The 26,729-nt window shown below is 43.2% G+C and overlaps 2 protein-coding genes and 1 long non-coding RNA gene across 4 annotated transcripts; 2 read left to right on the forward strand and 1 right to left on the reverse strand.

Moving 5' to 3' along the window:
* The first annotated feature begins 2,360 nt into the window (after nt 1-2,360).
* LOC133916472 (uncharacterized) lies at nt 2,361-11,236 on the forward strand. Of its 2 annotated transcripts, none has more exons than XR_009909500.1 (5): nt 2,361-3,086; nt 3,190-3,376; nt 4,880-10,491; nt 10,573-10,659; nt 10,741-11,236. It is a non-coding gene; the product is annotated as an uncharacterized LOC133916472 (long non-coding RNA). The 2 variants fall into 2 exon arrangements; XR_009909501.1 differs by having other exon boundaries at nt 2,361-3,061.
* A 1,811-nt stretch (nt 11,237-13,047) lies between these two features.
* On the forward strand, nt 13,048-14,117 carry LOC133914393 (ethylene-responsive transcription factor ERF014-like). Its single transcript, XM_062357505.1, has one exon. It carries the CDS (start codon nt 13,182-13,184, stop codon nt 13,872-13,874), a length of 693 nt encoding a protein of 230 aa, XP_062213489.1. The 5' UTR covers nt 13,048-13,181; the 3' UTR covers nt 13,875-14,117.
* A 2,078-nt stretch (nt 14,118-16,195) lies between these two features.
* On the reverse strand, nt 16,196-22,263 carry LOC133916473 (vacuolar protein sorting-associated protein 9A-like). Its single transcript, XM_062360150.1, has 5 exons — nt 21,955-22,263; nt 20,843-20,990; nt 19,201-19,371; nt 18,549-18,728; nt 16,196-17,652 (listed from the first exon to the last, which is right to left on the reverse strand). Exons 1-5 carry the CDS (start codon nt 22,065-22,067, stop codon nt 16,801-16,803), a joined length of 1,464 nt encoding a protein of 487 aa, XP_062216134.1. The 5' UTR covers nt 22,068-22,263; the 3' UTR covers nt 16,196-16,800.
* Between the last annotated feature and the right edge of the window lie 4,466 nt (nt 22,264-26,729).

Here is a 26,729-nt window from a genome sequence, read left to right on the forward strand (position 1 = left end):
GATTGTTTTCTTCAACCGAAAGTCCGAAACGGCCGGGGATCCTATTTCTTCGCATGCCAGGTATCAGCACGTACTCCAGAACAGGCTCTCTCTGTCTATGTTCCGAGAATTAGACGCCGGTCTCTAATCAAATGGCTACACGCCGAAGCCATTTAAACGTGGATGCTAGACATCACTCACGGACTCCTCTGCATATACTTCAGAACACGGTCTCTCTCTTATATTGCTTTCTTGAGGAGTTAGAGGACGGTCGATCTCTAATCAAGTGGCTAGAATCAAATGAACCTTTTAAACGCACTTACGTGCAAAACAAATAAATAAGAAAAGAAATTAATAATAAATCATAGTATGACATATCGCTTATGATAATAATATTAACTTATCAGTGACGAGTCATCTTAAAAAGTTATTAGTGACAGATTAAGTTATAACTCGTCATTAATAACTATTTTGATGAAACAGAGCTAGCGAAGGAGTTTTATTTTTTTACTATCACAACTTACTTAATTTTTTGTGTGGGTTATTAGATGTATTAATCAATCAGTTTTCTATCGCAACTTACTTTTTTTTTCCTTATATAGTAAATATGTACATAGCATGATGCTATAATTTTTCTTTTATTTTTTCTCACCTTAGCAGGCCTAAAATAGAAAGCATTATATATCTATGCTCAAGTTTGATGTAAGGGGTGGTGGCTATGGACACAAACGCGAGTTTTCAAAATGGTGTAGAAACTTTAGGGAGTCAGAACTCAATCTTTCAGGCTGTTTTTGGCCTCAAAAATTTGTCGAATCTAACAAAGTCAAGGGAAAATGAGTGTAACTTTTTCTATAGATATACGTAGAGTCAAAAAACATCAAAATCGAAATCCGTATGTAAAAATTATACCTATTTTACCAAAGTTCACTCCGAATCACCAATCAAATTACAATTCGGCAAAAAAAAGTCAAAATTATGATCTTCGGCAAAAAATGTTAAAAGGATACAATATTTGGTTACCTTCAGAACGCACACAAGAGTGAGGTGGTAAGGAGCAATGCACGCGAGCGGAGATCGTGAGTTTGATTCCTACGAAACGTAGAGTTTAAAAATAATGTGAAAAATAGCATGCGACACATAGCGAGTAGTGATGGCCTCTATATTAGGATAGCTCGGGTAAAAAAAATGTTTTTTTGACTTTTTTCGTTTCCAAAAACATGAAAAACATCTATCGGTCAGATGTGACGGATCAAGTTATGACTCATCACTTATAACATTCATTAGTAACGGTTAAATTATGATCTATCATTTATAACTAGTTATCAGTAACATATTTAGAATGACGAGTGCAGGACCCATCACTATGACGGTTATTACCGGTTATTTATGAACTGTGGATGTCAGGCATTACTCTACACAATTGTGCATGCTTCACAAGCCAACCATCAATCTTTCGAGGAATAAGACGACGGTCTCGATCTAGTCAAATTGTTAAACGCAAAAACATTTCAAACGTGGAGGGCTGGTGAACTCCAACGCTAAAACTTGCTCGAGGGAGAACGATCAACGGATCATGCCAAGATAAACCAACGCTGAAGATAACACATGAGGTCAAATCTCGAAAGATGCTAGTCTGATTCTTGAACGTAGCAATTGCCGGAGTGGGAGGAATCCATGCATAACCTAACTCTATCTCGAAAGATGCTGATCGCTCGTTTTGAGGCGGTGGTTCCATACAGCTTATGAGAGTAACTAGGTCAGAACAGGCACCGCCTCCACCTTCTCCCAAGCTAGAACTCCTTCGAGGCCCAACTCAAAGCGACCGCCGGCCAAGGCCGAAACGAACCAACGCGAAGACGGGAGCATTTCACCTTCCGGAGCCCACCATGCGTGTAGCCTAACACGGCCGCGGCAGCGGCAAGACAGGGCAAAGAGGCTGTCAGATCTTGCAAATGCTCGAGCTAAATCTGACAAGAACACACGCACGCGATAGTGGAGAATTTTTGGGGGAAATTAGAGAATCGGCAAGAACAGGCAAGAACGCCCAGAGGAACACCTGAATGCGCTACCAAACCTAAAATATGATTCCAACTCACTTTTCCATTCCAACCACTCTAGTTTTAGCATCCAAGATTTACAGACAAAGCTCGGTTACAAAGTCTCAAAACGACAAGATAGAACAGTAAATAGTAACGACAAACGGCCTAGCGCCACAATAATTAGTCTCCATCGTCCGATCCTCTGGGACCTGGCTGAAGACCGTCCGATGCACATAAACAAACCGGCATCCTTTTTGCGCCTTTCTCTGAACTTCTGAACTTGTCTGAATCCTTGTGTCACGTACTGTCAAGTGGGGCCAAGCCAACGGAGAGAGAGGGCTACAGAAGCAAACACCAAACGGCTCACATCATCGAAGAGAACAAAAGCTTTTCCTACCTCTCAACCTCATCTTCCTCCTCAAGCTTCTCATTCCTGCTATTGACCCTTCTCTCAATACCTCCTCTAGACTCCTTCTCTATCCCAGTCTAAATCCTCTCTTCCTACCCTCTATTCTCTCAATTGTAGTTTGAATACTTGTGTTGATCGGATATTGAGGTGTTTGCCGAGCACGGGTGGTGAATTGGGGGTGTTCCAGTGATTGATTGGTGTGTTGGATTGAGTGGGATCGTAACACCTTGACATCCACCTAGGCCAGGATGTGAAACTGGGAAACATCTTCCTGATAAATGAGACGTCCTCCCATGTAGCTTCATCCTACGACAAATTTTGCCAATGAATTAGCCATTGCGCCACAGGTTCTCCTTTCCTCGACACAATCCTTCTATCCAACAAAGCAATGGGTTCAGTTTTAGACTTCACATTCTCCCCCACCAGTGGCACTCTCGGCATAGGAACAGCTTCCTGACCAACATGCTTTTTCAATTGGCTAACGTGGAAGACAAGGTGAATCGATGTCCCCTCAGGTAGTTGCAGTTATAGCTACCTGGCCAATTTTCTCCAGAATTTTGTATGGTCCATACTACTTGGATTTGAGTTCCAAAGAGCCCCTCAGTCCAATATGCATATAAGGCTGAACCTTTAGGTATACCATATCACCAACTTCAAAGGTTCTTTCACTCCTTCCCTTATCTGCATATTTTTTCATCCTCTTTCGTGCTTCATGTAAGTTTTTCTTGAGTTCCTTCAACATTTGCTCTTTCTGCAATACAGTGACTCTTGCTTCATCAGAGATGTTACATGGTAAGGAAAACTCACCTAATTGGGGTGGAGGATACCCATACAAGGCTTGGAAGGGGGTAAATTTTAGAGAAGTGTGATAAGAAGTGTTGTACCATCATTCTGCCATGTGAAGCCAGGTAAACCAGTCCTTGGGCTCCAAAAACACCATGCTTCTGAGGTAATATTCCAAGCACTGGTTCACTCTTTTAGTCTGCCCATCTGACTGAGGGTGATGTGTTGTGCTGAACCTCAACTTCACCTTTAGAACCTTCAATATTTCTTGGAAAAGCTTGCTAGTAAATATCATATCCCTGTCATGTAGTTTGAACACCTGGTCTAAAAAGAGATCAGCCACTTAGTGTACCGAATATGGGTGAGAGAGAGCCAAAAAAAATAAGCATATTTAGTCAATCGATCCACTATTACCAAGATGACGTCCTTCCCTTTGGATTTAGGAGTTCCTTAAGTGAAATCCATAGTGAGATGGGTCCAAGTCATTTCTGGAATCTCCAAAGGTACTAGTAGGCCTGGGCTTGATACATTTTCAGACTTTGTTACCAGGCAAATTGGACACTCAGGAATATATTTCTCAATCTACAACTTCATCTTTGGCCAATCAAATAGCTTCTTAACTCTGTGATAAGTGGCTCTCATCCCTGAATGTCCACCAAAAGAGGAAGCATGAAAACTCTTAATGATATTCTTCCTCAATTCAGTATTCTCCCCACATATACTTGTCAGATCCCTGAATTTTTTTGCCCCCTTCTTCTCTCTCCTTCTCTCTCTTCCTCCTCTCCCTTCCCCTCCCCGTGATCCCGCTGCCCTGCCAGCGTCGCGCCGCGCTATCCCATCTCCGCACGTCACGGGCGATCCTCGCGCCCCGCGCCGCCTCGCACCCCGCATCGTGCAGCCCTCGCCGGCCCCTATTTAAGGGGTGCACAGTGCACGGTTTCGTCCCCATTCGCACATCCACCTCTCCCTCCGAGCACCTCCACCGCCTCGCTCCGAACACCGCCACCGCCGGTGAGCTCCCCCCCCCCCCCCGTCGTTCTTCTCTCTCTCCCTCTCTCCCCCCTATGGGACGTACCTGGGTCTCCCGCCACTTTCCGTCGCTAGTCACGGCATTCCGTCCCCGGTCGAAGCCCGCTTCCCCATCACCGGCCAGCTCCACCCCGCCAGCCGGATCCGGCCGCCGCCGCCTCGGTCCATCGGCTGACGAGGTCCTCCACCGGCGCGCCACCGCTACCACGCCCCTTCCTCTCTCTCTCTCTCTCTCTCTCTCTCTCTCTCTCTCTCTCTCTCTCTCTCTCGGTTGACATTCGGGCCCCACAAAACTGAGCCGCCGCCACAGAACCGAGCCGCCTCAATCAAAACTGAGCCGAGCCGCCATAAAACCAAGCCGAGCCACTAATAAAACCAAGCCGAGCCCCGAGCCATTTCAAACGAAATATTCTAGGAATATTCCCCTCTTTTCTTTTTTCTGATTTTCTCTCCTGGCAAAACTTTCGAAGCCCGTTTCTCCTCCGTCCTAACTCCGTTTTCAACAATTCTTCCACCGATATTCATCTAAATTCGAGATCTACCCAATCATGTCAATTTCATAATTTTTTGTAAATTTTTTAGTCATTGTTTTAATTGTTTGATTGATTGTGTGCGCCTTTGTCATTGTTGCGATTGTTAGAGGAAGGAGCATTCGAGGAAGACCCCGAGGATCCGGAGTTTGAAGAAGGAGTGGACGAGGACTTCAACGAAGGCAAGTCCTAAAACTATTGATCATATTGATCCTATGTTTTCAAATACAACCAGTAGAGCCATTGTATCAAACAATAGGGATATGCATGATTAAGTTAATAGTTGTGATTTTAAATAAATGCTAGAATAGTTTTGACCTAGCTTGATGTTGTTACCTTTATTCCGTTGAAACCCTAGAAAGTCCCCAACATCATCTATAATGATTGTTTGGATGAATGCTTGTTTACTAGTATGTTTAGGATTGCTTCGCTCAAAAGAAAGAACTAGATTATTTGCATATGTTAATCATGTTCTTCGAAAATGTGAAGTGATGTGTGCTTGGTTCGTGTGCGTGTAAAACTTGTGTTCTTGGGGAAAACTCTAGAGTAGTGTTGACGAGGGTGAGTAAAGTACCCAACAAAGGTGGGAACTACCTTGGGGCAAGGTTCGCCTTTGTGGCGTTCTTACTGGGAGACTTGCCTCGATCGTATAAGGACCGGTTCGCTGTGACATCTTACCCAGTATCCACTCGTACAACCACATGGCCTGAATGGGTAGAACTTGACCTAACTCCTCCGTCTTAGTTCGGTACCTACCCGGAGGCCGGTAGTGGCAATGGGGACCAGGAGAAGACTTGGATGGTACGTAGCCTAAGGTCCGGCTGATGACATTGTTAAGGCTATGTCAAAACCTTGGGATTGCTAAGTGGTCCTTCTCGTGGATCTTCTAAGGCCCCTAGTATCTTAATGCCCTATGAGAGGATATTGTGACTATGTTGTGAGGTCGTTGCGTCTCGTTATGACAGCTCCACCAGTTGCTAAGGTGGGAGCCTGTGCATATCTTATAGGTAAAGTGTACAACCTCTGCAGAGTATCAAACCTATCCGAATAGTCGTGTCCTCGGTCAAGGATATGCTATGGTTTGGTCACAATGATTAGCTTTTTGGCGTGAGTATCTCATTGGTGTGTGAGTGGGCAGTGTGCCCGTGTTTTCGAAAAGAAGGGTTTGGCTTTGTGCCCTAAGCATCCTGGACTGTGTGTCCACCGGCAAAAGACTTGTGAGAACTAGCGGGATGAAAGTATCTCCCCCAGGGCCATCAACCCCTATAAGCTCAACTTACGTGTTCCCTTTAGAAATGCTTTTTGAGGTTGTCTTTGCAAAATGAACCTTGCACCAAAAACTAGTTTTCTGCAAAACCTAAAAGACTCTACAGCCTTATCCTTGATCTACCCATATACATCTAATATTCCCTCTTTGAGGTAGGACTTGCTGAGTACCTTATGTACTCACACTTGCTAATTGTGGACTCAGATGATCTAGAGGCCGACTTCGTTGAAAGGGAAGACGAAGAATAGAGAAGCTGGTTTCGTTTGCACTCAAGTTGCCTGTAGGGCATGTGTTGCTTTTACGTTGTTTCTGTTGTGCTGTGAGGGTTTGTTGATTTATACCTATGGGCTTTTATTGTAATGAACTCTGTGTTGTACCCTATTATCGTACTTAATCGATGTATGTCTGTGATGTCTACTTCTGTTAGAAATTGTGCGTACCAGCTACTGATCCAGAAACTGGTATAAGCTACACAAGGTGACCCGAAGGAGGGGTCTGACAATATTCTTCCTTTATATGTGATAATTCCATCATCTATTGAGTAGTAACTAGACTCGTTTGGACTTACACTAATGAGTTATGGGATGTTTTGACATTTAAGATCGGTGGTATAACTTTGCTTAACATCTTCAATCCAATATGGTTTACGTAGTGTAACATTTTGGCAAGCTACTTCTCTTCTAAATAAAGCATCAGCTACTAAGTTTTCTTGTATTTAACTGAGTAGTCAAATTGAAGCAACTTGAGCAACAACTTAAGCTGAATTCCATCAATTAGCCTTTGAGTTATAATATATTTTAGACTCTGTTGGTCCGTCTTGATTATGATATTGCTTCCAATAAGATAATGTCTCCATTTCTTAAGAGCCTCCAATATAGCCATGGCCTCTTTGTCATAAATGGATTGGCCTGCTAATCTGCTCCCTAAGGTTTTGCTCATGAAGGCAATGGGCCTCCCAGATTGCATCAGTATAGCTCCAAGGCCAGAACTGCAAGCATCAGTCTCCAAAATGAAAGGCTCTTTGAAATTTGGAAGAGCCAATCTTAAGATAGTAGTCATAGCCTCCTTGAGCTGATCAAAAGAAGTGATCCGTGTCTCTTCCCATACAAATGCATCTTTCTTAAAATATCAAACAAGGGTCTACAGATTTGACTATACCCCTTCACAAACCTTCTGTAGTATCCTGTGAGTCCCAAGAAACTTCTCAGCCGAGTTACATTCTCTAGTCTTGGCCATTTTACTATATTTGCTATCTTGCCAAGGTCGGTTGAAACCCCCTCACCACTGATAATATGCCCCAAGTACTCAACTTGTCTCACAGAAAAGACACATTTACTGATCTTAGCAAACATCTAATTCTTCCTTAGAACATCCAAGGCAAGCTGGACATGATTCCTATGTTCATTTTCAGTCTTGCTATGAATTAGGATATCATCAAAGAAGACTAGAATGAATTTACCTAAATATGAGCCATAGATGGTGTTCATAAGGGATTGAAAGGTAGCTCATGCATTGTCAGACCAAAAGGCATAATTGTATACTCATAATGACCTAGATGAGTTCTAAAAGCAGTTTTGGGAATATCTAATTCCTACATTCTGATTTGGCGGTATCTAGACCACAAATCAAGTTTAGTAAATATAGTGGCTCCATGCAAAGCATCCAATAGGTCTTATATCACAGGCATAGGGAATTTGCTCTCATTGTCACTAAGTTTAACTCTCTGTAGTCGACACATAGTCTCTAAGAACTATCTTTCTTTATAACTATGACAGCAGGTGAAGAAAAAATGCTCAAGGTAGGTCTGATTACCTAAGTTTCCATGAGATTTTTTATCAACCCTTCCATAGCCTCTCTCTTATAATGTGGTACTTTGTATGGACTGAGGTTTGCTGTTTCTACACCATTCTTCATATGTACTGCATGATCACAATCCCTCTTAGGAAGCATCTCTTTTGGATTCTTGAATACATCTGAGGAACTACTCACAATATTCTCCCTTGCTATATTCCCTTCTTGTATTATGTTCACTTGAATTACGCATCCCATCACTCCCTTGTTTATCATCTTCTCCAGCCTAGCAGCCTTCAACATGCATTTGCTACCTAGAATAGTATGATCAGTAAAGACTATTCTCATTCCACATTTAGTTACAGAGAACAACCTCTTTTGTAAATTCAGCTCCACTGGACTATACTCAAAAATTCAATCTGCTCACAATAAGAATTTGTGAATTGTGTGCCTTGTCTACTATAGTCCATGTTGTTCACTACATCATCCTTTATTAATTCTCCTGCTGCTGCTACTATGACCTTTTTTTTTGCTTTGACATAGCTCAATGGACAGTTTGTATCCGCAACAAATTCATAACTCATGAAGGTATCAGTACCGCCACTATCAACCATAGTAACTGCCCTCTTGCCATTGATATTTGTGATCAGTGAAAATGTCATGTGACTAGCTGTTCCTTTAACTGCATGTGTGGATATCATGTGTTCCTGATCTTCAATTTGGGAGGATGAGCTGGTTTTCAGGGTTTCAGGTGGACTGCTTAGAGCAGTTACAAATACTTGTTGTGAATTTGTCTCTTCCCCTTTATCTTCAAGCTCCTCTCTGGACAATTCCAATAATATTGAATGTAACCTTGCAATTGTGTTGAGGATTCCATGGCTCTTTACACTACCAGCTAGTTTTTCTATTTATGTCCACCCTATGGTTCTTTTCCATAATTTGAGCTCCTCCTTTTGGGGTACAATTCTTGTTACTCCAATGGACACATGATTTGGTCCAGTGGTGTGACCCGAGGCCTTTTGAAATTGCTGGACATTTCAATATGTTTGGCATACCAGAATGCTTCAAGTAGATTGTTTGGTTGATGACAAGTTACCTGGTGCTGAATATGACTCTTTAGCATAAAACATCTCAAGAAAAAGGACTCTTGCAAGTAGGGGTGTTCCTTCTTGAATAGGGTCATGCATTTTTCAAACTTGTCTATATATTGCACTACTGACCCATATTGTTGTAAAGTCTGAAACTTTATCACTGCCTCATGTATTACAAGAGTGGAGAATTTGTCTTGCAACATTATGCTTAATTGGTCACAAGTGATCAAAGGCCAAGGTACTCCCAATCCTACAAACTAGTTCTCTACCTTATCAACGAAATGGGCAGTTGCAAGGTTAACCCACTAAGCATATGGACTACCTGTCACCTCAAAGTAACGCTCACACTGCCTAAGACACCCACTGGGTTTTCACCACTGAACAAAGGAATCTCCATCCTAGGACCTTTACTGATAGCTTCAGCATAATTTTGGTTGTGATTAGAAACTATTTCTCCCTGAATTCTCTAAGGGTCAACTGGCTGAACTCCAGGATAACCTTGACCGCATGTCCTCTGAGCACCCCCAACTACAGAACTCCCTAAACTATATGGATTATACCAGGGTAAACATGGATAACTACTTTCTCTCGGAGGAATTACTATTGGATGCATAGATACACTGTATACAGGAGAAACAAGTGGGCATGATAGCTGAGCTAATCCAAGGTTAGACCTAGTGCTCTCCATTAATATTAAATCTCTAGACTCGCACAAAGGCACATACATGGCATGATCAGTAGAATGCATGGTACTGGATAGATTACCCTCTTGAATACTTACCACTGGTTCACCCAACCCATGGGGTCTTCTGCTACTTTCTTCAGTCTCGCCAGAAGTAACCTCTTGATCTTGGCCACATCTGCCCTCAAGTGCCGAAGCTCCGCTAGTTCTCTCTTGGTCTCATTCACTTCGGTCCACGAAGCTTCTTCCCTGGACAACCCCATCTCAACCAGTGGTTCACAGGCGGTTCAACTTGTTCCTCCCCTTTATGCTGGTGAACCTCGATCTACCGTCACTTAAGGACAGAGATCAGTTGAGGGATTTTACACTGGAACAAGTCTGGAAACCCAAGCTTGAATATGTCCTCCCTCTGACGCCACCGTTGAAAAATCAACCCCGGGCTCCTAGAATTTTATACCCGAACAACGGCGAGCAACCCTCACCCTAGTTGAAGTTTCCGCCATTTATTCTTGAACCTCATCGAGGATCTGGGAGGCTCTGATGCCCTTTGTTAGATCTTGCCAATGCTTGAGCTAAATCTGACAAGAACTCGTGCACGTGACAGTGGAGAATTTTTGGGGAAGTTGGAGAATCGGCAAGAACAGGTAAGAACACCTGGAGGAACGCTGAATACGCTAACCAACCTAAAAGAATAATATGATTCCAACTCACTTTTCCATTTCTACCACTCCCAGTTTTAGCATCCAGGTTTACAGACAAAGCTCGGTTACAAAGTCTCAAAACGACAGATAAAACGGTAACGACAAACGGCTTAGCACCACAGTAATTAGTCTCCATCGTCCGATCCTCTGGGACCTCGCTGAAGACCGTCCGATGCACATAAACGAACCGGTATCATTTTTGTGCCTTCTTCAGCTCCCGCCTCCCTTTCTCTGAACTTCTGAACTTGTCTGAATCTTCGCTGTCTGACAGGGGCTCTCTGCTCTCTCCTCGTCTGACGCGGGACGCCTCGACGCCACCTCACAAAGGCCTTCAATCGCTATCTCTGCTGCTAGCCCGGTATCATTTTTGTGCCTTCTTCAGCTCCCGCCTCCCTTTCTCTGAACTTCTGAACTTGTCTGAATCTTCGCTGTCTAACAGGGGCTCTCTGCTCTCTCCTCGTCTGACGCGGGACGCCTCGACGCCACCTCACAAAGGCCTTCAATCGCCATCTCTGCTGCTAGCCCAGCGCGAACTGCGACTCGCAGCACCTGGACGCTCGCTTTTCAGCTCAAGATGCCCCTGAGCCTGCCTGGCCTGGCCTGGCCTGGCCTGCTAGATGCCGCAAACACATGGCACCTGCATGTATCCGTAATTCCGTTCCTTATAGATCTGTCGATTCACGGAGGAGTCAGGATCACGAAAGAACATCTATCGCTATCTCTGCTGCCGCCAGACTCGAACCCTCCATGAAGGAAGAAGCTTTGCTAGGTGCAACAGAGCTTGTAGTAGACTGTGGACGACTGCAGTCATGACACTGGCAGTGGCCGATCGAGTGCTTTCTCCTCGAACAGACTCCCTTTGGAGAAAGGCGAAAGGGGAATAGATGAGCCCACAGACTCCATCCTGCACAGCAAACCGCGCCCGCGGTTCCTTCCGTGCCAAGCTATGGAAGGAGCCCATGCCCCATGGCGCCCATGCCCATGCATATACGCGCTCGACCGAACCGCATCCATGTGCAGACGTGAGGTGAAGTACCCAGCTAGCTATCTAGCTATTTCCATGCGTCCTCTCGCTACCTCTCTTCCTTCAATCTTTTTTTTTTCCCGTTGCGCATAAATACAGGTATTGATGCGTTCTCTGTTGCTCTAAGCAATGATGGATGGCTGGAAACAAATCGATTCCCGCCCACGGAGAGATCAAGAAACATTTTCTGTGGTGGTCTTGCAGCATCTGGTTTTGGCATCATTACCCCCATTCAACCATGGATCAACAGTGATGGCACATGATCATGAAACGAATGGTGGAAGGGTTCCTCGATGGGGAATACTAGCACATTATCACCTGATCACTTGCCGTGGGGAGCAAAACTTTCCTCAAATTATTTGCGCATGCAATCTTTACACCTAGCTAGATAGATAGATATAGGTGCTTGATCATCGCAGTTTCAGCCTTCGATCTCTTGGCCCAGGCCACTTTTCTCATATGGGGCTTTGGAGTTTCAACTTGCTTGGATATGACGATTGGTGAGCTGCGCTGGGAGTACATGTACTTAAGTGTGCTAGAGGGCAGTAGACGAATGGATTCCCCGGAAATCATGGCCATGACCATAAACTATGAGCTAGATTGGTCAAGCATAGCTGGAGAGTACGTGTAATTCCCAGGCTAATCACCTACCTGACCTGACGAGTTAGTTGTTCTACTGCAGATCTTGAAATACTCATTGTTGGGGAATTGGACACAAGAGACAAAGGATTGATTTTACGTGAAAAAATCCTCTAAAGCGGAGATAAAAAAAATCACAAGAGATAAATCTTTATTGATGATGGTATCAGATCACAAATACAATGGGGTGGCTTTTATATAGGCTCCTTTTAAAGCCATTCGACTAGGACTAGAATTTGATGCATTATCCAACACTCATAAAAGACACTAACCCATCGAAAATGAATAAGCTTATTCTGGCTTTTATATTTTGTTTTCTGGCAGTGGTAGCTAATCGATCTAGTTTTATGCTTTCTAAATATAGCTTTATTATTATTGGTTTCCAACAGCATCAGGAACTCTTGGCAGTGCATGCATGTGATGGTTTCCATTTCTTTTCTTTACAACGCCAAATAATATTCCCGAGACTTTTCATTGGGCAGCTGCAGCCTGCAGCTCCAATCTCCCATTCCAATGCGTAGCTTCTCAAGAAAGCCCAGTCAAAAAGTCGGCATGGGTAAACTAACACTTACCTCCGGTAGAAAATGGGCTGTTTTGACACGGCAGTCAAGTTATTTAAACCAAACTTTGATCATTTACATCTTCTGAATTTATTTATTTTTTTAAAAAAAACAAGGGACTCCATTAACCCCGGCTCTGCGGAAGCCAAACTGCAAATGTGCAGAAGTCAACAATTGAGTCTGAAAGTCTTTCTGAATTTTAAGTTTGAATATTTGCAAAAGACGTAAATATATTTGTCTCAAAATAATAATAACAACTTAGCTATCTTTCATCAATATAATAGATATTAGAGATCAAAGCTTCTTCTAGTAGTTGGTACCACAGATTTGTCCCGGGCTCCAAGTTCGTATGTGAACGATCTAGCCAGATTAGAAAAGGAGCACTGAACAAGTACACTTTGTTAAAGGCTGGCTGGCGAGTAGTGGCATGACACCTAAGCGCGCGAGTCTTCCAAATCGCTAAGACCCAACCCTTTCTCCACAGCTAGCTAGTGCCCCTTGCTTGCGCGTGTGTACGCTGCGCGGGCCTTCCCCACTCGAGCTAGAGAGACTCCATGCCACTATAAATACGAGCCCAGCTGCTCACGCGTTCCCCTCGCCGTCGAAGCACACGCGTACAGAGAAAGATCTAGGCGCGCGCGGCGACCACCGTTAGCGATGGTCAAGAACCCGGGCACCAATGGCATTGCCACCGCGACCGCCTTTTCAGGCGACAAGGCCAGGCCGGAGAGGGTCATCGGCGTAGGCGGAAAGGCCGCGGCGAGGCAGTACAAAGGGGTGCGGATGCGGAGCTGGGGGTCGTGGGTGTCGGAGATCAGGGTGCCGAACCAGAAGCGCCGGATCTGGCTCGGCTCCTACGCCACGCCCGAGGCCGCCGCGCGCGCCTACGACGCCGCGCTACTCTGCCTCAAGGGCTCTGACGCCGTCCTCAACTTCCCCTCCGCCGCATCCTCCTCCTCTCACAACGTTGACAGTCGCCACTCTGACCCGGCGGCCGGCGGCATGTCACCGAGGTCCATCCAGCGCACGGCGGCCGCGGCCGCCGCTGCCTTCGACGCTGGCATCATGGCCAGCGTCGACGACAGGTGCTCTTCCAGCGCCGGCGGGACGCCGACCTCGCCGTCGTCGCTGGTCAGCGCTGATCACGGCCAGGAGCACGCGACGTCGTCGTCGTCTGCTGCGGCAAGCACAGGCTCGCCAGCCGATGGGGAGGAGCTGTGGACGGATCTGGACGCGTTTGCCTCGCCCATGTGCATGGATCTGATGGCCGCCGGCGCCGCACCGTTCTCGTCGGCGTGGGAGGAGCCCGAAGACGACGGCGAGATGATGAGGCTGTGGAGCTTCTGCTAGGCCTAGGAGATCAAGCACTGTGCAATGTGCAAGCATTCTTTAATAATCTTTCTTCCCCTTGTCAGCATTGCAAGCTAGGTGCATGCACGCCTTCTTCCAAATATTCTTTCGTTTTTTTCTTGACAACATCACAAGATAAATTTAATTGCTTGTACTAAAATTGATGTGTAAGAATTGATGAGAGCATTGGATACTTGTGGATTTGCCCATTTTGTTTTACTAGATTATTTTCTCGATTACTTAATTTAATCAGAAAGTGCTCGGAAGGACGCGCTTTGTGTCTCCTGAGGAGGCTTCGTGTGTAAGCAGTTTGCACGCTAGCTGTATTGCTGATCCATCATAGTTTTTGGTGTTGTAAAGGTGAATGCATACGCTTTCGATCTAGCTAGCTTAGATTCTATTGCACCCGTCGGCATCCTTCCTTTCCCATTTAGGCAGCGGCGGATCCAAAAGAAGAGGTAGGGCTGTTAAAAAAAAAAACTCAATGATCTTGAGCTATTCAAACTCCGATTTGTTATAGGTTGGATTTAAGTTTGACCGGACAGGCTAACAAGTCAAGTTTAAGTCTAATCATAAGCTCGGTCAGGCTAACAAGTCAAGTTTAAGTCTAATCATAAGCTCGTGAGTCTTGAGCTCGAATAACTCGTCAAAAGTTCGGCTAAGTCAGACTACTTTTTATTAAGCTAAAACCGATGTTACTTTAGAAGAAAAAAAATTTAACCTCACCACCTAACCAATCCAATCATCCAATCTCAAAAAAAAAAAAAATTTGGCCGGAGAAATGGCCTGAATGTTTCTAAAAGAAAATAAAACAAGGTACTTCATCGATAGCTGCCTAGCACAATAAACTGTAGAAGTCCTTTTTTAAGATAAATAAAAATCGGATTGTTCATGTCGGCAAGTGTTCAAACAAACTAGAAGGTACACGTGTCCGTTCGAGAGCTTTGAATCGAATGGTGATTGAATTGAATCCGCAGCAAACAGGGGATGTAGACAGAATCCGGTTTACAAATTCGTTTGATAGTCAAAAATCGCTCCTACTGAATTTTTGAAATTCACTAATATCAGAAATTTTGTTTAAAATTTGGTAAGAATTTTGCCAAACTCACTCGATCAAATTGGTAAATCAAAAGCAAAATCTGGTCAAATCGACATTCGGTAACCACTCGAATTCAATTAAAAACCAATCAAATTATACTGAAAACCAACCGAATTTTCCATATGGAACGCATTTCGAACGAATTCTTTAAAAACCGTTCAGTTTTCCCGATTTACTGAGCGTATTTCTTGACTTCCAGTAAAGTTTAACCAAAGAACTAAAAAATAATTCAATTTTATAAAATTAATAACTAATTCATTTTAGCTTCAAATCAAGTGAAACGAATTTTTTTTCCTGTAACATTATCTACATGATAAAAATATTTATACTCATAAAAATAAATATTTTCTGTGAGAAAATGTATTTGATAAACCTAGTTAAATGTATAGTTAATTCTTTGCTAACCCAAAAATTATGGAACTAATTTTGTTAGTCTTTTTACATGATCCTATGTCTTTTCAAAATACATGAACTCATGAATTAGTTACTGTAACATGCATGATTGTGTAAATGTATTGCAACTAGATAAATTAGTGAAATCACTTTTATTACTTTAATTATACTATGCTTTATGTAGGAAATATAATAGTAGATATGAAAAAGTTAATTACAATATTGTTTATTAATATGTTCACTTTATGCTTGTGAACTTTGTAAAAATCATGGAGAAATTAATAAAACTCTAAATGAAGTGAAACCAATTTTAAAGATCATCTTAAAATACGTCCTACACAAAAAAAAATGTGTGCTTATATGTTACGCTTTTCCTTAACGTGATGGGTCAAATCATCCTGTTCATACAACTTATTTTAGCATTTTTTTCAAACTTCCTCTCCATGAAATATGATGTAAATGGCATTATTTTTGAAAAAAAAAATCACAGAAGGTATTAAAATTGTCTCTAGTATTTTTATAATTTTTTGTGTTTTTTAAATTTTTTGAATTCAAATTCGAAAACCGGTCAAATTCAAAATGCGGTGCGGATCGAATCAACCGATATTCGCAATATTCGAGCGGCTTTCGACGCATTTTTGAACCTTGGACAGAAGTATGCATGTTCTGCGCAGCTCAACAAAACAGGGAAATTATTGACAGGTAGTAGTTCAGTGTTATCAACCACCTCAAAGTTACAGCAGGACACTCTGAATAGTGTTATTCAAATTTGTAGAACTGAAACAGCAACTAGCAAAGATAGTACCTCATGTCTTGTGGAATACTCGTTACAACCCGTGTCTAGTGGAGACTGAGGTATCGTGTTGTAGTATTTGTTTCTTGTCCACCCAACAGCAGTCGTGTACCTGAATCAAACAGCAGGCTGTTTTTATTTCATTAAGAGGAAGACAATAATTTCCTCCGAAAGAATGAAGGTCAGCCTTAGCTGATACAACTGCAGTTGATGCGCAAGCGCGATTATGAAGCCACAGGTAGATGCCTCCATAAGCTCATGGAATTTTCATGCCATTTCCTCTGAATATGAATTTTTGTATGAACTAGCTTCATTTATGGAAATTCTAGTTACAAAAGTATAAGTTTTACCGGGACAAAAAAGGTGTGTTCACTACAAAATCAAACTTACAACAGAGCCAAGAACTAAGGTGCAATGAACAAACATTTGGATCTAGGACTAGCTTCAGCAGTACGAACTGATCCCTCCTCAATGCTGAATCTCTGCATTCAAGTTTTCAGCATGTATATTTGTCACTTGAGCTGCAGCGTATCTGCTCAGGGGAAATATGCACTCTGTTTTGTGATCTTCTCTGGGTAGAAGGCCAAAGTTCAGAGTATTTCCCTTATGTATCGCCAATTCAACTAGGCTTGACCAACAAGTCATGCGTTCTCAGGCTGATGTGATGCTTCATCCTTCAGTACCTTCAGATCATCACTGGAATCAACTGCAGTTTGTTCGTCCATTTGTTCAGATCCTGCTGTGTTGAATATGACTACTTCCGAATGAAGGTTTTCAATTGTAGCGTCATCAGAAGTTTTACTGATTCCTTCATTGTTCTCATTGTTCTTCACCACAAAACTCGCATTCTCAGGCTCCACAGATAGATCAGATACCGTTCGCGTGCCCTGAGCAAGAGTGGTTTCAGGGCTGACACCCATACCTTGTAAAAGTGCTGCATACCTAAGTACTAGCTGCTTGTAAGAATTCAAAAGGTTTTCTACATCAGCAACAGTCAGATCACCAGCACGGGCAAATATGAATGGGTACTCCTGGAACTTTTTGTTCAAGTCGTCATCATTGACGAGCTCAGTAGCTCCTTTCTTCTCTAAATCAGAAATAGATTGCACCCGCTCTACTGATTTAGCACTCACATCACTGTCCCTTCTCATGTCCCGTCCTGGGCCTTGGATGTGATCTTTCAAAGCTAAGCTGACATCAGAATTCCTATTAGCTTTAAGATTTTGTGATCTACGCTCTTGGACATCAAGATTGGATTGATTATCTTGATTTTCTGAGTCAGCTGATAATCCCAACAAGCGCTCTCTTGCCCAATTCATCTTCCTTTGGAAATCTATTTCATTCATGGATAATGATTCCCCATCGATGTTCCATATGAAAGACTCCGCAGACAGTATGTTTGTAAAGAAATATTGAGCCTCTGACACCAATCGTGTTTGCCGTCTATATCTCTGTATGTATAACAGATTTGAATGCAGCTGTGGAGGATTAGCCTGCACTAAAAACGACAGGTGCTTAATTATTATGATGATCCTGACTGTACTATAAATGGCATAAAATGATTTACAGAAAAAATTCGAAGCTCACAACAAAAGGATCTTAACCTTGTAGTCCAGATAGGAAATGAAAATTGTTAAAGCTACAAACTCAGGCCACAAAGACATATTTGTCAATTACTGGTTTGTTTTAAGATAACCGCAGTAAATTCTCTAGCGCCAAGTGAAACTTTTGCAGAAGAGCACATATGTAATAAACTATTAAAGGAAGCTTATTGGTTAAGCATGATGGACCGAAAACTATACTGGCACCTAGACAAGTTACTCCAACCCAAGGTCCTCATTGGTCAATTTGACATGATGTTTCTCATTCCTAGGTTGCTACAATGTTACTCCAGCAAAAAACTAGCAGCTCCCTTTCATGAAAGTAAATATTTTCAAGCTCCTTACAAATACATAGTAGGTTTGCCATTGGAAGTATAATCATCCTTGTAAGCAAAGTTCACGTGGATCCTAACTAGAAGTTATTACTCTCACATTCAACAAACAACTGCTCCATAACACTAGCTCACTACTGGGTTTATAAATACGAAAGAGGTACCAAAGTAGATAGGTACAGCCATACAGTGCCAGAAGGAAAACGGAACGAGTAGCAAAGCTAGTACTGGCACACAAAGGGGCACCTCAGATACCATCAGACCAACATCAACACTTCACTGATACTTTCCCAACATACATCAAAGTCAAGTCAATTATACCAAACTGTCAATGGCATGTTAACAGCACTGAAAATAACATAATACTTCTGGCAACAGATACTTCTTTTATGAAGACAGCCTTACTAACGAAACATCACCAACCATGAATCCATGTGTAAAAGCTGTAAACCATACCTTTATGGTGACATAGATGAGGACTGGAAGGAATTCGTCAGCTCCAGGGGGGTTTTCATTGGATACAATAGAAGCATTCAGAAGTAAGTTATTGATGACTTTACAGCAGTTCAGGATGCAAGCAAGCTTATCCCTTGGAGCCTTATACATATTCATCTTCTGCAGCTCCTTTTGTGCAAGCTGTACCCAAAAAAACAAGTATTAGTGAATTATGCCTATATGAAGAATGAACAGCTGTCATAAGGTTTATCTAAACAAATGGCTTCACTAGTGGCCAGCAGTATACATTTGTTGGCTCTAATTTGAAGATCGGTAGATCTGCAGACAATGAATCATGCCAGATCACATTTGTTTCAAAACTGAAGTGGCCTTCACTGCTCCTTGAAGAGGGTGGCTGGCAGCGGCAGGAAATTGAATTGACAGAAATGTGCAATGGCAGTGCAATAAGTGGATGGAGTGGCATTCAAATAGTAGTTTTAGACATACTTCACATAGACAGGCTAAACAAGCTCAAACCCAAGACACAAGTAGTACAATGCTATGGCAATTCAGTTTCAGTTTGAAATTTTCATGTGCGCAACTTGCTACCTAGAAGTGCTGCAATACATCCAGCAAAATAAAAATCCAAATCGAAGGAAGTTAACTTTCATACCAGCCACGATGTTTCATTCTGATACTCTGGTTTTATATCCAAATTTTCAGGCCTTATAAACTGCTGTATCAAGGACATCTTCTCAAAAAGTTCTTCATCACTATTCACATCTTCTGGGACCGAAGCAAATACCCGATTAAACAGCTTTGTCATAACATACTTCTCAAGTCCCTAAAAGCACAGAACAAACAAAGCCAAATGCTATTATATGCTACAAATAACAAACTGAGTACAACACATACAACCATACAAGGAAGATACAAGTGTACAACAGAATAAAATGATAAAACTATTAGTAGGTGAAGTCCTAGCGATAATTAGTAATTAAAAATAATACAGTGTCAGATGCAAAAGGCATTACCGCATATAGTGTCAGCTACTTCTATGAATAGAACAACATGAACAGTATATAATAGAATAATACTTGGCAGTAGCATGTACCATTGCTAGTCTTAATCAAAGAATACTAATTGTAAGCTTTCCTGGTCCAAGTGAAGTTTTGACATCAAATACCTTTCTATTCAGAATCAATAAACTAGTAATGATCACACAGAGTAATCAGATTTAAATTTCAAGGCCGATGCAGAGAAACTACTTCATCATCTATATGCCTAGATATACAAAATTACTTAAGAGTACTAACATGAGCAACCATTGTTTGGGAATATTTGAAAGTCAAGGTCTTGTATCCAAACAAGACACTACAGGTCTTTGCGTTCAGTATTCTGCTATCTAAAGAAAAGGTAAGTCTTAAGTAGATGTGAGAATCTAACAGGCAATTTGGGTGAAGTCTGTTATAAATAGCTCAATAAATCCTTGCATGGAATTAGCAATAGGATTTTCGTGGAAAGCAAAAAAATCTAAGAAAATCAAGACATTTCTCTGGTTGAATAGTATTTAGTAACAATGTTGTTCCAACTTCCAACTAAGGATACTTCTGCACTGAACCTGAAATTATTTTGCATCTGTTTTCCCAGTGTTGAGTTGCTAGGGCGGTTTGGACCATGATAGCCCTATGTTTTGATGCTCCTTGCTATCCAGTTTTGTTTCGAAAGTATTTGGTCTGGGTAAGCAGTAAGCCAATATTTACCAGGAGGTACCGGCCACACCTCCTGCCACTACTCCTATGATATGAAGGAAGACTTTTTTTTCTTTCTGAATCGAAGATGAAGGAAGACATCAGCGCTGGTGTCGAGAAGAACCAAGCTACAGCTCCTCAACGTCATCCCGGCAACCTATGCAAGACACGACTGAAGCAAGACAGTACAGACTTGGCTGCTGACAGATGGAGACAACCCATGAACACTGAAGATTGATGTGTTTCGAAGTGCTGAGATAATGGCATTGTTCATATGTAGAGCACTGGACTCTTTAAAAACATGTTTGGTTCTTGCCCTGCTGTGTGAGCATTATTCAGCTTTGGTAGTTGTAATAGTTGGTTGAATGCTACCTCTTTAGCTGGGTGCTTTTTGCCAGGTCCGATGCTAATATTTGAGGCTCAGGCTGCTTGATGTGGTTACTGAGAGCTGAACATGGGTTAGCTTATCTTTCATCTTTTTTCTGGGTCACGTGTATGTAAGATCAAATATATTGAACCCTATCTCCCTATACCTACAAATGCAGCACAGAATAAGGAAATTACCTCACCAGCACTCTCTAGTTCTTCCTCTGAACTGCCAGCCCAAGGAGTGTGGGCTCTGAAAGCACCTTCCATATTTTCCAGGAACTCTTGAACAGCTGCACTATCTTTCTCTGGATCAGGAGCTCTGTTCGAGAATGTCACGATAAAGCTGTATACAAGAAACATAACTAAATTAATGTCAAACATTTAGTAAAAAGACCTACATGAATGTCAAGTATTAATTGGTCATATGTACTGAATCCTATTCCTTCTTAATATAATGACGGGCAGCTTTCCTGCCAGTTCAAGAAAAAAATATGTACTGAATCTAGTAAGAAAAAGGAGGCATCTCCAGTTCTCCACTGCATACAGCTATATTCAGAATAATCAAGTATACCCAATAGTTCAGGTGCCATTATTCACGAATCTGGCTTCTAGTGTCATTACTAACATATGCCTAATACGATGACTACACCACAGCTCAAGAATCAACATAAGTTTTGTACCTGTAGCAGGCACTATGGATAAATCCAAGCCATTCTCAAGGCACCAAACATTTATCATGAAATCACCAATTAGTGTCTCTAAATAAGCATATTAAACCCTGTACACTGAGCCCAATGTAGGCACTATGGATAATTCCAAGCCATACTCTGTCTCTAAATAAGCACATTAAACTCTGAAGCATACACCGATCAACCAAGTTTGCCCTACAGGTGACAAACCCTCATTCATAACTTAGCCACATTGCCCAACATCTTGGTATCAGGTAGCAGAGCATCCATTCATTCCAAGTGCAGTACACCTGACTGCCTGAGGCGGTACAAAAAGAATGTCATTTGGCTCCAGCTCGAACCTACACAAACCAATTGCCCTATAAGGTTTCGAACACCGTGAGCTGGCATTCCCAGGAGCACAGCAACGGACCCCTTCGATCTGTGCTCAAAGCGCCCCCAAATTTCCACTAAACTAGCGAAATCCCCACCTAGCACTAACTCAGCCTATGCGTGCCGCTCAAGCTCAGCCGATTACAATAAGCTTCACCGCAGATCTCAACATCACGAACTGAATCGAGCATACGCCCAGTTTCACCGACGGGGTTTGGGGGAAGCGGAACGGGTTGGAGAGCTGACCCCTTGATGGACTTCACAAAATCGGCAGCGGAGGGCTGGCGCATGCGCTCGAGGAAGTCGTGCCAGGCCAGCGGCGCCGTCGAGGACCCGAAGGCGTCGCCGCCGCCCTCCATCGTCGCCGGATCGGGAGGCACTGGACCGGCGGCTCGGATCGCAGAATTGGCTTGGTTCTGTCGAGGGATGAGAGGGGGAAGTCAAGGGTCGCCGTGGATGGAACGACGACGCGGCGATTTTCTCTGCTGGAGTCGGGCTCGCCGATGGGGTGGGTCACGGCGGGTCCGGCTGAGCAACGGTGGCCTTTTTGTGTTGGACTGGTTGATGAAAGCCCTGTTTTTTAACTTCCTTTTTTTGATTTTTCACATAGAAGTTCTTGTTTCAGATGAAAAAAATGCAATGTCATTGAAAAAAGTGGTATAGAGCATTGGGTCAGATATTTGTATCCATCTTTAGTGGAAATTTTAGGGCACGTGTTAGTTGTAGCCAGGGTTCATGCTATTACTAAGACCGATTTTCGATGTTATTGGGAAATTTTCATCTAAAATCTCTCAAATCAAATTCAAACTAGCAAGATGATTCGCACTAATAGCATAGTTAGACTTATTATAATATCTATTTTAGCATCATAATCCCTTTCATCCTAAAGTAATTGACCTACAAATTGATGAATACTTAATTGTTGTATGATTTCTGAATTTTTCTAACAAATTCAGTGAAACATAGTCGTATAGGGTTGTTCAGTTGGTCGTACAAGGACTCAAATCTTGCCCTCGAACAACTACCACCACGATCACAAACTACACAGTCCAAGCATCACTTGTCATTGTTCCCTACAAATTCAATCAAAAGTAGTCTAGGTTTATTCAGTTGATCATATAAAAATTCAAACCTTGTCCTCGCCCATGCCCAGTATTCTGCCCTGCTGATTCATGGCTTCGTTGATATCACATGTCGCTCTGTAGATCGCCAGTCTATCTTGGGCCCTACGGGTTATGCTTGCCTCACACCTATCAAAATATCGAGTTGCAAGGTCCTGACTTGACTCCACAATGCTGCTAATGTAATTTATGGCTACGACGGTGTCACTTGTTTCATATCGAGGTTTGCAAAATAAATTCAATTAAACATATTTGTATAGGCTTCCTCAGTTGGTCATGCAGGACTCGAACTTTGCCCTCTCCAGCTTGTAGTCGTGATCGCGAACTGCATGGCCAAACCTTGCTCCCACGTTAATCCACGGCTTTGCCGATGTCACTTGTCGTTGCCACACATTGCCACTCTACCATCTCTAGCTCTATGGGTTGGGTCTTGCCTCGCACCTGCCTAACGTCGTGACATTGAGCTGCGCGGTCCTTGATCCAAATTCTCATGGAATAAAACCAACTTAGCAAAAAAAAAAATTGTATTGACACATTTTGCAGTGCAAATTTCTCACCACATGCATATTTCAGGACGTATGACTGGAAGAGAATATATATATTTAGCACTAACATATGTAATATGAAATTAAACACATAATCAATGTCCGTGTCAACGTTCCATCGAAGTGGATGAAGTGGCGGAAGAATATGTTTTTCCAGCTTGAGTGTGGACGGAGCCTCCTCGTGGCATCCGACTACACCGTCATCGCCTTCTCCCATCAAATCCGACCGCCTCAGAGACCGTCTCCATACGCACGCTAGCCGCTTGCCTTCGCGATTACCGTAGTTGTCACCGATACTTGCTAAGTGCTAGCTGCTTCCTGCGTCGTGTTGCGCTCTTAGCCTATGCTACCAATCGAGGGTGGTGTTGAAGCGTACTAGAGCCGGTTAGCCAATCTCCACCCTCCTCTCTCTTCAACATGGGGATTAATCTGATTATGGAAGAATATTTACTAATTGCTAGTCCCTTTCTAGCTTATTGGATACTGACTGCCACAAGTTAGAGGTGTATTTTAATTCTATTGGTACATATATCGAATGTAATCTCAACCGTTACTCCCTCCAGCTTATAAATACTTGTCATTTTTTTTTACCTTTTACAGTTTTGGATGTGCAATTTTAACCATTATTTTATATTTAAATCTAGTTATAATATCTAATAAAAATATAATATTATGAAGATATTTTTCAAGATAAATCTACATATATGATTTTTATATTTTTAAATTAAATATTCTAAAAATTATTGATGGTGAAAATTTTAAAAATTTGATTAAATCTTAATTAAAATGATAAGTATTTATAACTGAAATGAGTATAATCTATACCTCTTTTTACCGAGGTGGTCAATAGGTCCTAAAATCAGTGATAGTGTGAACCCTGGTTATAGCACGCTACCACCGCCTAGGCCCCCTCCTCCACTGTTGTCACTGTCACGTGCTTTGCATTCTACGTCTTGTTTTCACTGCAACAAATGGACTCTTTGGTTTTACTATTATCATCGTTCCACCTGCTACCTTTCCAATATGCAACAGACAAGACAAAAGCTCAGATGAAGTCAGGAATTCCTGGCTGTACTTAGGCCCTATTTATTTCAGCTTCGGATTATGGCTTTCAGCTTTTACAATCCGAAGCTGAAACAAACAGACAGCTTTTGGTTATAGCTTTTTAAAATCTGCTAGTTGGATTGTGGGAATCTAAGAAGCTGGTTTTTCTCAGCTTTTGATAGATTGTGAAAGTTCATTTTACTAAACTGTTCATAATTTTTTTTTAGAATCTACAACCTAAAAGCTTTTCATAATCCAGTTTTTTACAATCCAGCTTTTCACAATCCAGCTTCTATAAGCTGCTTTTCAGAATCTCTAGCTGAAACAAACAGGCCCTTACCTGGCCGTCCTTAGCTCGTCGTCTTCGATAAAAGGGGATTAAAAGTGGCAGGCGGCAGGCGGAGCTCCAAAACAATCTCGGTGTCCAGATCCGTACCTACAACTAGGGCTGCAACGAAGACATATCTGGTCCTCGGTCATTTCCAGCGGGGAGCAGTGGAAACGAGCCGGCTCGGTTGGCTCGCAAGCTAGATTATGTTCTGCATTTTCTTTTGCCATTCTCTTCTACAGGCTTTGTTTGACATGCTGGTGAGCTGGTCATAATGTCATACCATATTGTTTGCACATATGGAACGGGCTAAAAGAAACACAAATCTACAACTAACTCGTCAATTGAGCTCGCCCAATTGAACCCATCCACAGAATGAGCCCATCTGCACTCAAATGATCTCCAGTCATCATGCATGATCTACAAAACTTCTCCTTCTTACTCTCATCATGACATGCCACTAGTCAGTCTAGCATACTCAGTCAGAGGTCTAGGTGTTGCTCGTAACACAGCTTGCTCATGCAGGGAAACAGGATCTCCTCCTCCAGCATCTTCAACACAACGCTCATCGACGGCCGCTGGACTGGGTCTGCAATGCTCACCAGACCCCCACCAGAAACAACACAAAGATCCCCACCTCCACCCCCGTGCCGATCAAGACCATCTCCAAAATGCACCCCAAAACTAAAAATATTTCAGCACCAGCAAAATCAGCAGCACAGCAGCAGGTATACGAGGATGAGAGCTCTCATCTTCCGCGATCCGCACGGCCAGATGACCCGATCCAACTCCACCACGCTCTACCCCCTCTCTCTTCTTCTCTCTCAACCCCGACGTGGTCGGAGAGACAACAGGCGGGTAGCAAGACGGCAGCAGTGGGCGGAGAGCCAACGACATGGTGGGAGTGCCAAGTGCAGGATGAGGGCATGGACAGGCAGAGGGCAGCGCCACGACGAGAGTCTACGTCTCCATGAGCATCTGAGTGAGACCTGACGGTGACGATGCGTCAGCTTCTCTGCACGTGGGAGATGAGTTGGGATGTTGGGAATCGATGTTTAGGGTTTATTTGGAAAGCCCAACCCCAATCAGGATCCCAGCCCATTCCATGGGAACGCTCCATCCCGTGCTTTTGCTCCCCTGTCAAACCCATGCGGCCTTTTGGATGTCGAGGTGACCAAAATTTTCACAAGCCATTCCAGCCCTATCCACGTCGATCCATGGGGAGAGAAAAATACTTCTCCCGACTCGTGACTTTCTCTCCCTATCGCCCCTCTGCTCGCTCGACTCAATCTCCCCTTTGCAACTTGCTCTGACAGCATTGTATATCGTGCTGCTGCGCGCCGTCTTTGCTTAGCCCGTAGAGCCTTATCTTGCTGCATTTAATGCGATGGGACGGAACGGTGCCCTTCTGCACCGTCCCCGTCCACTTACCTCTGCGCCGTTCCCGTCCACTTGCCTAGTACGCCGTCCCCGTCCACTTACCTCTCTGCGCCATCTCCATCCACTTGCCCAGCCAGATGGCTTACAACATCCCATCTGTCATGCGGCGCTGCGCCAGCCTATAGATTCTCACTCCGTAGCCTTTAATGTTACAGGATGAGACAACGCCACCTATATCGCCCATGACCTTATCCGTCGGGGGCGGTGCCTGGTGAAGAGAAGCGTTCATGCGAGTGTCCAATCCAGTCCTGCGACCAGGGGGCTGGTTGTGGGTTTGTGTGAAGGCGTAGCAAGATTGGTCGCTGGAGGCCTTGCACTGGTCGAGGTAGCTCATCGGCCGATTAGAGTTTTTAGGAGATGTTCCACTGGATGTTTGCACCCTTCGTGGGGCCTGTTAGCCAGGGTATCCCTTTACTTGATACACCGACAGTAGCTCCCAAGCTCCCTCGTGATCGCGGTTCGGCCTGATCCTACCACTTGGGTCCCAGGCCAAACGTAGTTCACCCCAGGAGTGGTTATTGACGCCATCCGGTCTCAAAGTTC

Source organism: Phragmites australis, chromosome 4 (assembly GCF_958298935.1).
Source record: "Phragmites australis chromosome 4, lpPhrAust1.1, whole genome shotgun sequence".
In the NCBI taxonomy this organism is placed as follows: Eukaryota; Viridiplantae; Streptophyta; class Magnoliopsida; order Poales; family Poaceae; genus Phragmites; species Phragmites australis.

What these genes read in the sequence shown, in the direction of transcription:
- LOC133914393 (XM_062357505.1), top strand. Translation starts at nt 13,182, where the DNA reads ATGGTCAAGAACCCGGGCACCAATGGCATTGCCACCGCGACCGCCTTT.
- LOC133916473 (XM_062360150.1), bottom strand. Translation starts at nt 22,067, where the DNA reads ATGGAGGGCGGCGGCGACGCCTTCGGGTCCTCGACGGCGCCGCTGGCC. An exon ending in AACTAGAGAGTGCTGGTGAG is followed by an intron (nt 19,372 to 20,842) that starts GTAATTTCCTTA and finishes CTGTGCTTTTAG; the next exon opens with GGACTTGAGAAGTATGTTAT. An exon ending in TCATCTATGTCACCATAAAG is followed by an intron (nt 17,653 to 18,548) that starts GTATGGTTTACA and finishes TTTTTAGTGCAG; the next exon opens with GCTAATCCTCCACAGCTGCA.